This window comes from Pseudoliparis swirei, chromosome 21 (genome assembly GCF_029220125.1).
Source record: "Pseudoliparis swirei isolate HS2019 ecotype Mariana Trench chromosome 21, NWPU_hadal_v1, whole genome shotgun sequence".
In the NCBI taxonomy this organism is placed as follows: domain Eukaryota; kingdom Metazoa; phylum Chordata; class Actinopteri; order Perciformes; family Liparidae; genus Pseudoliparis; species Pseudoliparis swirei.
This window is the reverse complement of record NC_079408.1, coordinates 13514800-13527302: the sequence shown is the minus strand read 5'-3', so window position 1 is coordinate 13527302 and position 12503 is coordinate 13514800. Positions and strand designations below refer to the sequence as shown.

The 12503-nt window shown below is 43.1% G+C and overlaps 1 protein-coding gene across 1 annotated transcript; it reads left to right on the top strand.

The window, feature by feature from the left end:
- Positions 1–5518: 5518 nt before the first annotated feature.
- Positions 5519–10304, top strand: LOC130211788 (uncharacterized). Its single transcript, XM_056442788.1, has 2 exons — positions 5519–6014; positions 7177–10304. The coding sequence occupies exon 2, from the start codon at positions 7497–7499 to the stop codon at positions 8910–8912; it is 1416 nt and encodes a 471-aa protein (XP_056298763.1). The 5' UTR covers positions 5519–6014; positions 7177–7496; the 3' UTR covers positions 8913–10304.
- Positions 10305–12503: the final 2199 nt, after the last annotated feature.

Below are 12503 nucleotides of genomic sequence, written 5' to 3'. Positions count from 1 at the left end.
TTCATGGTTCACTTATAGATCTTCTCTTTTTATCACAATGCCTCATGTGTAGATTATTGTTATGCATATTTCCCATCAACATCCTTTATCTCAAACACACACACACACACACACACTATACACCCCATTCTCACGTGAACAAAAGACTACTAATATTAAACATACAAATATTAAAACGTATTATTTATTTTTGTCATACAGGTGAAGTAACATTCTTTCACAAACAATAATGTCCTCTAAAATGTTGCTTTACGTCATGCATTTTTATCTCGGTGCTTTCAGGATGTCTTTGTCTACATGATTTTTAGTTCTGGGACTAAATATTTTTTCTTTTCTTTATCACAAACTACCTCACAGACGATGGTGATGAGGTTGGAATCGAGATGAAACGTACGAAAGTGACTCTCAGTCCGTGACTGATCGAGCATAATAATACAAAAAAGAAGTAGAAATATAAATACGTGCACAAACGGTACTTGTGTCTTTTCAGCTGCGTTACATAAACAATGAACATTCGTAGTTCTACGTACTTTCAGTTAAAGATTCGAGTGTGAGTGCCTTTGTGCTTCTTTTAGCATGAATGTGTGTGTGTTAATGGTTCAGAATAAAGGCAGAAATAATGACATTAGCGAGAAGTATCTATTCAATCCAGTTGAATCCAGGGTAAACAGATAAGTGTGTGAGTGTGTGTGTGTGTGTGTGTCTGTGTACCTAATGTATCTGCATGATGGTTTTCATGCACAATCTTGATGAATATTTCATTTCTCGTTTATTTTTCTGAGGAATCTCAGCATGCATGGACTCACATCTTCTTGTGCTCTCCTTATAGCTATAATGACGAGAAACGTCCAATAAAGAAATCTTCAATAACGTCGCTAATGTTCGAGTATTCCATTGAAATAATAAACGTGTGTTTGTGTTGACGTCAGTATACATGTAATCCTACTGTGTGAACGCTTCGTGGCTGCCTCGATCTCCTGCTCTGCTCCCATCTCAACCTTGTGCTGTTGACTTTAATTGTAATGTGACTCTTGTAGCCAAGGGGGGATGAATCTGACAAAGATTTCAAATCAAAGCTTATTTTATCGTTTGTAAAATCCTTTAGAAAGAAAGCTCAGGGTGCATTTTCATTACTGCTGCCACACAGATTCAGAGGAATGTTCCTTTAAAAGATAAAACAAATAAAAAGGGTTTCCCTCTAGAAGGAGAAAAAGCAGATCCTGTGTCTCTGTGCTGTCCTGCACTATTGTGAACATCTTTACGGTTGTGCAAGTACCTCTGTGTATCTGCAAGTGTCTGGTGGTGTGTGTGTGTGTGTGTGTTTTCAGAGTAGCCTCCCCAGCACCACTCCCTCTCTGCTCCTGGCTTCTCCTCTGAGGATCTCCAGGAAGCCCAGTTTGGTTAAGAACTCAAAGGCCAGGGACGTGCGGTTAGGGGAGGCAGGTAAATCAGTAAAAATCAGTAAAAATAAATAAATGATAACATCAAATTTATATTAATATTTGTCCACCGATCTTTATGTATGACTAATTTCGAACATTTTTGTAGTCAAAATCGCTGAATTTGCCTATTTCCTGTTCAAATACAGGATGAAACGAGAGTTGAGGCACCTCTGATTACGCAATCCATCACAAGCTGGGTTGATGCAATTGGCCCGCGGTTGCCGTATCTCTGCATGTCGCCAATATAATGTTTGCAGATATGTTTATTTGACCTGATTTCCCACAGTCTGGCTAAGGTCTTTAACCATTACAGTTTAATGTTTGAAAGTGACATATTTAATTTTGCTGATGGGATATAAAACCGCAGTGAAAAGGCGCAGAGTGAGGCAGATAATACTCTGCCTCACAGAAGGGGGCGCTGGTGAGCCAACGGGTACTTGTTGCTGCTTCTTATACGCAGAGGCGCCAGGCGAGTCCAGTCCGTTTGTTTTTGTATTTTGCTACGCCAGACTGCCAACATGGAAGAGGATTATATATCTAAGCTTAATCAATTCTCAAAACTGGACTTTCAGTCAAAGGTGGACGTGATTAACACAGGTAGACCAACACTGGAGCTAGAAGGTTTGCTTCAAACTTTTTCTTACCTTTACGTATCTGTAATATGTACCGTGTGCGCGTATGTGTTGTATGAAGAATGCTGATGAGACATGAAATAACCAGTAGCCAATTGAATAAACTTAGGGTGAGGGCTGCAATCACACAGGAGCGCTTGCAAAACTTAAGTCTGGGGAGAGCGACAGAGGAGTCTGAAGTGCCAGACAACAAACAAAGACAAACCCAAACACAGAAGACAGTGAAGGTCTGGTTGTGTACCCCTCTCGGGTGGGGCACAGGAGGCCCAGGTTCGTCAGGGAACCTCAGGTGGGCGATCTCCTGATGAGGTCTGGGCATGAGTCTGGGTACAGAATGTTGCTGGCTGGCTCTGAGCCCAGTCCCTCCAGTCCACGGTACGCCAAATGCAGCCTTAGCCCGACCGCCATGAGCGCCCAGCAGCGCCGTAGAACGCTTTGACCATCGATGAGGGTGGTGGTGGGGGTGGAGGTCTGTTGGCAGAAGGTCTGCGGCTCCAGGCAAACGCCAGACGGCGGGGCAGGCGGTGGGTGAGTTTACACGGGGTTTAGGAGCTTCAGTGCCATTCATGGCCTCATGGGCACAGGGTTAAAGTGGGGAAGGACTTGAGGAGCCACACACCAGGAGCTCAGACTCTAAGGGGAGGTCACGTGTGATGTGGATAGCCACCTCACACGTACTGCACCCTAGTTAGGGGCCTGAGTCCGCCGTAGAAGAGGGTACCCTAGACTCCTTCTCTAGAGCTGGAAACAGTGGTGGCTGGTAGTCACAGGCACACTGGAAAGGGGAGAGACCAGTGGGTGAGGAAGAAAGAGTGTTGTGTGCATACTCAACCCAAATGAGGTGTCTCCCCCAGCTTGTGGGGTTCTGGGACACCAGACAGCAAAGGCCAGTCTCCAGCTCCTGGTTCAATCGCTCCGTCTGACCAATGGATTGGGGGTGGTATCCAGAAGATGGACTGACCGTCGCACCTAGGAGACTGCAGAACTCCTTCCAGAACTTAGAAATGACCTCGGGACCCCGGTCCGACACCACATCTGCAGGGAAACCATGGAGACAGAAAACATGAGATAGAACAGGCTCCGCCGTTTCCTTGGCGGAGGGCAACTTGGACAGGAGAATGAAGTTGACCATCTTGGAGAATCTGTCCAACACAACGGTGGTGTTACCCTCGGACAGGGGAAACCCAGTGACAAAGTCCAGAGAGATATTCGACCAGGGGCGATGTGGAACCGGTAGCGGACGTAGGAGGCCAGACGGGGGAAGTTAGGGAACCTTACTCCGTGCGCACACCCGGGAGGCTGACACATACTCCCCTACCTCCCTCTCCATAGCGGACCACCAGAACCGCTGCTTAATGATGAACATAGTCCTCCGAACCCCGGGTGACAGGAACCTCGAGATGAGTGGACCCACTGGATGATCTGAGATCGGAAGGAAGAGGGGACAAACATCCCACTAGGAGGGCAACCATCAGGGACAGAAACATTTGTGGCAGCGCGTCTCACCCTCTCCTCAATGTCCCACGTGACGGCCGCAACCAGGCAGGAAGGGAGCAGAATGCATGAGGGGGGGTTGGGAGGGGCAACAGGGTCAAACAGCCGAGACAAAGAGTCAGGTTTCACATTCTTAGAGCCTGGGCGATAAGATAAAGAAAAGTTAAACCTGCAAAAAAAAGAAGCTCACCTGGCCTAGCGAGGGTTCAGTCTTTTAGCTGTTCGCAGACATTCAAGGTTTTTATGATCCGTGCAGACCAGGAATGGGTGCTCCGCCCCCTCCAGCCAGTGCCGCTATTCCTCCAGAGCCACTTTGACGGTGAGAAGTTCCTGGTCTCCTATATCGTAATTCCTCTCCGCAGGTGAAAGCCTCCGAGAGAGGAAGGCACAGGGGTGCAGCTTGTTATCCTTCGCGGAACTTTGAGAAACAGTGGAGATGTGAAACTCACATTTTTCTGCTTTTACAAACAGCTGGTCGTAAAGGAGACGTCGGCGGCCCTGTCTGCTGGACCCCGATGAGTCTCTTCGTCGGGGGAGATGATAAGAATATCGTCCAAATAAACGAAAACAGAGAGGCGAAGCAGCTCCCGGAGAACATCGTTCGCCATGGCCTGGAAAACAGCTGGAGCAGTGGTTAGTCCAAACAGAATTTCGAGATATTCGTAAGGGCGATTAAGGCATCCAGACTCTCAGAGTCATCCCTCACTACTAGTTCCTCCCTCACCGGGTTATTTAATCCCGTGATAAAACCCCACTGGAGAGATACATTAAACCACCCAGACCCTTGCACTGTAGTTCTGAAGTCGATGGAATACTCAGCTACGCTGCTGGATCCCTGTCGTAGGGAGAGCAGACGTGAGAATCATCACCATCACCATCATCATCAACCTCAGCTTTATTTTCGTCAATCAGAAAGTCGGACTGGATTATAGGTCTCACAGGGTGATGTTTACAGTTAATGACACAACTCCATGTGGATGATCATGAAGGATTTTTGCTTATAGGGATGAAAGAAAATAAATAAACACAGGTGTAAAGAGAAAAAGCTGTGGGTCAGTTGTTAGTAGGTCTGTCTTTCAATCTGGAGGTTTCACGGTTCAATCCCCGCCCTGGTCGATCAGTCCTTGAGCAAAACACCCCAAAAAAAAAAAACTAAGGTAAATGTATATATAAATTTTTGTGTCAAAATATATTGCTGAACAAATGTTCCTGCAAGAGCGTATACCTTCTCATGTTGGCGAACAAAATAAATTAATATGCAATTTTTTAAAATCTGTGATTAAGGTAGATTGCAATATTTTATATGACCAGTCTTTAATAATTCATAACACAACTGACATCTTTGTGACAGAAATTAGATTAAATATTAATTTGGACTTCCACGCCTGCTGATAACAAGGTTTTTCAGCGCAGGTGACATACACAGGATACAGCTAGCGACACACACACACACACACACACACACACACACACACACACACCTACACACACAATTCTCTATGATATGAAAGAGTTTTGTTCAACCATTTTTTTCATGACTCCTGTATAGATATGTAATAACCTTTACTTCCAACAGATAGTTAACATGTTTTAGGTAACAAGGTTTTTGCCATAATCTTATAATTTATATTATTAGCTGTCTGTCTGACCAAAACCTTCAAAGTCCTCCATCAATTTCACATGTGTAATGTATTACAATTCTCCAGCATTGTCCGAGTTTCTATTCCACATTGTTGGCCAGTTTTGAAATGCTTCCTCAGTGTGTTGTGTTGTTTGTCTCACAGCATCTACCTACAGGTCCAACCGGTTTGTTGATGTTGTAGGAACAGGAACACACCACCCGGACGGCACTGACTGAAAGAAACAGCGGTAGACTTCTACTTTACATCTATAAGTGTTTTATTCAGAAATCAGGATACAAGTAGACATCATGCATGGACCCCCCTCAGCCTGGTACCTATTGTAGTATATTTTCATCGACTGAATAATATCAGTTTATATGAAACCTACAAGTCAGCGCTCAAGGTTCAAGAATCATATGACATGCCTCGAGTTGGGGTTCGAACCTACGAAGTCCAAAACAACAACCTGGTGTGTAAACAAAAACCTGCCTGAGTGGCGATTCTGCCTATCTGTTGATTGGACCCCGAGGGCCGGATCAATGAGTGTCTCCTGACTGTCCCCTGACTGTTGGGTATATAATGAGAAGCTGATGACATGAATGTTAGACTTCTCTCAATTCGGCATCCTGAGAATCTCCAGACGGTCCGGACGTCTGTTTCTGACCTGTACCTTTGAGAATAAACTAAATACTCTTAAAGTGCAGTGTCTCTCGAGCGATCCTTTCTTCATCATCAATTCCATCATCATCCTCCGGCTGGCGAGAAGATACGACATTTTTTGGCGTCACGAACAGTCTCGAGTGAGGTCCTCACATCGTCACTGGGTAAGCATATCGTTGGCTTCATTAAAGCGCGTTAATTGGAGCTGATATATGCTGTTCAGTGTAGCTGCGAGTAATTGCACCGTTAAAACAACCTTTTTAGTGTATGGGGAGGGGTATTGTTGAAATTTGATGGTGAAAGGTGTTTCGGGTTAAAATTTTAAATTAGGTTTGTGCAAAAGTTGCACAGGGGGTATTATTAAAAAAGCAGAATAAGATATAAAGTGCAAAAGTTTAGAATAACTGAGGTGTAAAAGTGCATTATTTAGTAGGTGCAAAGTTAATCAATAAAAGGCCTTTATTTGCTTTAACAAGTAAGTCACGTGAAAAATATTCATTATTACAATAAGTTTTTAACATAGTCATGGTAGGAACAGTTTAAAACAAATTGGGATAAAACCGAGGCCTTGGTTATTTGAACTAGACGGTAGGAATAGAGGAAAAGATAAATAAAAGAGACGGGAATAAGTTAAAAGTGAAGGTTAAAGGACCTTTTGGTAAATGATCATCGTTAAAGAGCCGCAAATCGATAGTTTAGAGATATATATTAGGATGGGCCAAGGATTGTGCTATAAATTTGATTAAAAAGGTTCCCACTCATAAGTCACTGACGAGTGATTTTTAGACGCAGTCTGATATCAAATTACATTCCAAACGGTAGCAAAAATTAAAAACATTAAGAGAGACAGCGGCAAAAGGTGTGCTTTGTGTTTGAAAGCAAAAGCAGCATAAAACTAAGTATTTGTGTATCAGCACTTTATGTGTGTGTGTGTGTGTGTGTGTGTGTATGTGCAGGTAAAGATTAGAAGGAGAAGGGAGGGGCTAGGCCCTCGAGCGCACGCAGAGAGAAGTGTGTGTGGTTATTTGGAAAATTGTTCCTTATAATAATAATCATTTATTTTATATAGTGCTTCTCAAGGCACCCGAAGTCGCTTTACAGAGTCCAGAGGTCATACACACACACAGTTATCCCGGTGGTGGTAAGCTACATCAGTAGCCACAGCTGCCCTGGGGCAGACTGACGGAAGCGTGGCAGCCAATCAGCACCTACAGCCCCTCCCCCACCACCAACATTCATTCACATCCATACGAACCGGGGTGAGGCTGCGATGCATGTCTTTATGGTGGTGGGGGAAACCGGAATAACCGAAGTAAACCCACGCAGGCACGAGGAGAACATGCAAACTCCACACAGAAAGGACCTGGAACGGCCGGGACGACCGGGATTCGAACCCAGGACCTTCTTGCTGTGAGGCGACAGCGCTAACCACTGAGCCACCGTGCTGCTTATCTGTGTAACCGTGGGTTCAAAGTACAAAGGCATGAACGGGACAATTAGATAGACAGATATTTTGTTCCAATACTTTAAATAAATGACCTACTCCCGATAAGGAGACTCGATAAAAAAAAGAAGAAGAAAAGAAAACAGATAATAAAGAATAATAAAATTAAAAAGAAACAAAAACAAATTAGAGGTAAGCTATAATGGGAAAGAAGGACACCAACAAACTGGGAGGAACCACGCCGGTTGATGTAGTCCAGAAAAATAATCCGTTAGTTCAAGGCATCGCGGACATTGCAAAAATATCAGAAAAGTGGCATAAAAGGTGGCCAAACATTGACCAACCGTGGCCGGTGGAGGGGACCCTCAACCCAGAAGTAATTAAGATAATGCAGGTACTTGTAGCCACTTACAAGGTGGATCAAAAGAAAGGAAACAAGGGAAAGAAACGCAGAGAGAAGAGAAAAGTGGAGCTTGCTTTTCTCAAGTTATTTGAAGAAGAGGGACAAAAACTGATTACAGCTGCGTCTGTAATAGATAAGCCCAAGAAAGTCTATCCTCAGTTCCCAGTGTCCAGTCAGAAGGGGCGCCATCAGATCAGTGAAAATGACCTGGAAGAGGACAAGGGGGGCTGTGACCCCAAAGCCAAGTGGATGTTGGCGAGAGCAGAAAAGAGAGAAGACAGCGAGGAGGAAGACAGCAATGAAGAGGACTCCCGGATGACCTTGAGTGAAGTCAGAGATTTGCAGATGAAGAAGGAAGAGTTACTGAAAAAAGGTTCCCAGCTTTCAGGCATGAGAAGTAGACTGCAATCTAATAAAGTGTCAGCACCAGGAAGCATGTTCCCAGTGGTCATCAGAGAACAAGGTTTCGAATATAGACCATTACAAAGCACAGATATGTCGATCATAATTGAAAAACTCCCCATTATCCAAGATGGGGCACATCCGTGGATTTCAAAACTAGATGAGCTTTTGATCGGACAACTCCTTGCGATGGGGGATATTAAGAAAATCTTGGCCAATATCGTTGGCGTCAACGTTCTGGGAGAGATCTTACAGAAAGCTGGACTTAATCAGTACGTAGGAACCAGTGTGAATGATTCAGACTTGTTTGGTGCCAGTAGAGGTCAAATGTGCAGGGCATTGAAGGTCACGTTCCCGACGAACGTGCATCCTGATAATATAATTATCCAACCACTCGGAGAGGAAGAAAATCCAAGAGCTTTTGTTTCAAGGTCTCATCAAGTGTGGATGAATGTCACAGGCAACGACCCGGATCTGCGTCGTATGAACCAGTCGATTTTGCGGACCAAAATTCTGATGGGGTTGCCCATTGCAGTAAGAAACAAGGTGAAAGAGGTGGTCGGCATTGGAAACATGAAGAAGAGTGTGTACACAGATCATATAGCCCACCAGGTGGAGCTGTATCGGAAGAGGGGCGATGACTTGAAAGAACAGGACCGAGAGACCCTCAGGAAACTTAATCATTTACAACTGGTGAGTGATAAGGTTGAGAGGAAGCAGGCCTTGGCGATGAAGAACCAGGATCCACCAAATCAACCTGTACCAGGTATAGACAGATTTTCACGATGGCCTGAAGCGTGTTTAGATAGATGAAAAAACAAGTATTCAAACTATTGCCAAATCTAAAGCTCATTTGCAAGGTTAAATACTCAATATAGTTTGTGGATAAAACGGTGAAATTAATTTAAAGAAAACTAGGAATTAAACAGCATCTTAGTGCGAAAAGAATACACATTTTGTTGATATTTTATGATTCTTAGAATCCTAAAACAGTTTTGATTTGATTTTATGCTCTTTCGGAACTATTTCAGTTCCGAGGGGGGATATGGTGAAATAAATGACATTATTGGAGGGACAACTGATGTTTTGATTTGCATCTGTTCTGTATGCAAAGATACTGGTTCTTTTTTCATTCTAGAGCATTCGGGGAGAAAACCACTGTGGGGTGATGGAGTATTGAAGGACTCCAAAGTTGAATGGAGCCAGACAAAAGAGGAACATAACGAGAACCTGAAAAACTTTGAACGAGAACTGAAGAACGTCATCGACACTACAACAAGTGTCAAGACTGCTGAAGAACTGCAAATGTCTTCTCATATATGAAATATTGGAAATATTTGAACTTAATTTTCTTGTTTCTGTGTTAATTGTTTGGAGAAATGATATTTTCTGTTGTTTGATGAATATAATGGAACCTCAGATGTTTTCTTTTTAGTGACGTTTAGGGATAGAGGGGCTAGGCAGGAGGAGGTCCAGGTGATGGTCCAATGGGGCAACCAGCCTGACCCTGGACGTTATTTTGGTTATTATTTGACTGAGGAATTCCAGATGTATTTAAAAGTCATTTCCTTTCACAATTTGCTTAAAATTGAGCATTTCAGTTGTTGGAGTTAGATGCACGGTTGCCAAGGCAGAGAAAGCGTGAGAGGATTTTCCTGTCAACATTGTTTTATTGAAATCATAAGAAATGATTTCTGCCGGACAGGTTTTTATAATCTCACTATTCTTGAACTCCATTTTTTGATACAATTTGTAATCGCTATATTGTTAGAACTATACTGTTAGACGTGATGATATTATTGTCTGTTTTCGAGACTTTGATTAGCCTCGAAAGGGAGGAATATGTAGTATATTTTCATCTACTGTATAATATCAGGTTATACGAAACCTACAAGTCAGCGCTCAAGGTTCAAGAATCATATGACATGTCTCGAGTTGGGGTTCGAACCTACGAAGTCCAAAACAACAACCTGGTGTGTAAATAAAAACCTGCCTGAGTGGCGATTCTGCCTATCTGTTGATTGGACCCCGAGGGCCGGATCAATGAGTGTCTCCTGACTGTCCCCTGACTGTTGGGTATATAATGAGAAGCTGATGACATGAATGTTAGACTTCTCTCAATTCGGCATCCTGAGAATCTCCAGACGGTCCGGACGTCTGTTTCTGACCTGTACCTTTGAGAATAAACTAAATACTCTTAAAGTGCAGTGTCTCTCGAGCGATCCTTTCTTCATCATCAATTCCATCATCATCCTCCGGCTGGCGAGAAGATACGACACTATTGTATTCAGACCAGAGAGAGGCGCCTTAGCAGAGGGCGCGACGGTTTAAATAGTCATCAAGACCAGTTCTGATTGGTCCAGCGAAGAGAGGGCGGTATCTTCTCATTGGTTCTTCGTCTCTCTGCTTTCGCCGTTGTCGCTCATTCATTGGTTCTTCGTGGCCCGCTCTTCACGTGTGTGTGTGTGTGAGTCAGAGAGGCCTGTGGTTGAATCCGGATATTAATTGCCAAAGCTGGACCGTTCCTTATCTTATGAGCATGAGTGTTGCTTTGTTCTATTCAAATCTAGGGTGAGCGTTGGAGCATAAAGTTTCTTTCATGTGTCACTGTTATCCTTTGATCAATTCAGGTGCCGGATTACCCTGCTGAAGTTTTCTTCTCATCCAGTGTTTTTCCACTGTACACATAACATTTATGCAAACAATACTAGGCTATGCTAAGCTATAATATATATTATTTACAGGTTCATGAAATATTCCTTTGATAATAAAGTGTGGGAAATATTTCTGTAAAAGTGAAACTTAAGGAAATGGCCTGAAGTAGAAGTGAAACTTAAAAGCTGTGCAGTGGATGAGGTGGGCACCAGAGGTATAAAAAGCATGGCGTGGGATGTCATCTCATCACATTTTCAATCCATCACCTGTACTGCAGCTCATCCTCCATTGACATCACAGGTAAGATCAGAAACTACAACTCACATTGAGATAGTTTATACGATACTTTTAAAATGTTTTCAAGTGTTCCTTCACCCTATATTCTCAACGATGCCCTTTTAGAGCAGCAATGGCAGCAGCAGCCCGGTCAGGGAGCAGAGGAGGGGCTGGTGGCCTGTTCTTCCTCTTCACTCTGCTGTGTTTGATTTGCCTCGCAAGCTCACGGTTAGACGACGACAACCTGGTAAATATATTGCTGCTCAACCTCCCACTGCTGTGGAAAACAATTCAACATTTATTTGCAGAAGCAAAACTTCCTGTTGACATTTGTTTCTATCTGTTCGTCATACATGTCCCCAAATGTAACTGCATGTTGATTCTATTGCTGGGTTTGCAGAAGAATCTCAAAGAGAACGTTCTGAAAGTGGAAAAAGAGATGGCCCGTCTGCGGGTGAGTCACTTAGCTGTACAAGTGACTTCATGCAACACAATATAACAGCGTAGCACACTGATGTGATGCCATGTCATTTATTGGTTTTAATGTTCCCCAATAGGCACAAGGGGCCTTTTTGTCAGGGTTCGTGAGAGCATTTGAGAGTCAAGCTGCAACAATGATGGCATTATGGGAGACACTCATAGAAGAATCAGCTGCCGACTACATGCCGCTTAAGGGAATTCTGGAGAACGCCAAGAGCATGATGAGGCACTTCAAAGCCTTAATGGATGAGAAGAATGAGAATGTGGATGCACAAGTAGCTGACATGGAACTTCAAGTGGGAAACTGGAAGAAATACATCAAAAGCTCTGAGGAGTATCTCGCTGAGTTGTGATGTCCATGTCAGTCAAGGTCTCTACTGTATCTCTGGTATTGCATCTATTATATCTATTGGGTTGTTCTTTCTTATTGTGTTTCTTTGCACTGGTCTTCAAACCACAATTTGTTTTCAATGTGGTTATTATTCAATTTCTAAAGTAGAATCTATGTTTGAGTATAAATGAAGTACATCGAAATGATTTGCTTCTACTTACTTTGTCAAATATTAGGGTGGGTTAACCCAAGTGATTTGTTTTTGTTTTCTTAAATCTGTATTCCTGAGCAATACTTTCTGTGAATAAAAGATGTAATTGAACGATCGAATCAGTATGAAATTAAGTGTCCAACCCAAATAAATATATATAAGAAGATTGGAGTTATCTGATGCCTTCTTTTCTTGCAACTCTATAACATCCGGTTCCAGTGTTCTGATTCAGGTTTCTTGTGTCTTTGGTGCTGATGAGGCCGGTAATATCGATAAGGACGGTTCAAAGAAACTCACAGATCTGTTCAGTCTTTCTCAGTTAATCTGAATTAGTTGGCTGTAGTGTCACAAATGTGTGAAAAAACATGCCAACCTCATTCTGGCACTAAAGGAGAAGTCCCTTCCGAGAAGTATCTGTACAAACTCTCCTGGTAATCAAATTGTAGCTTTA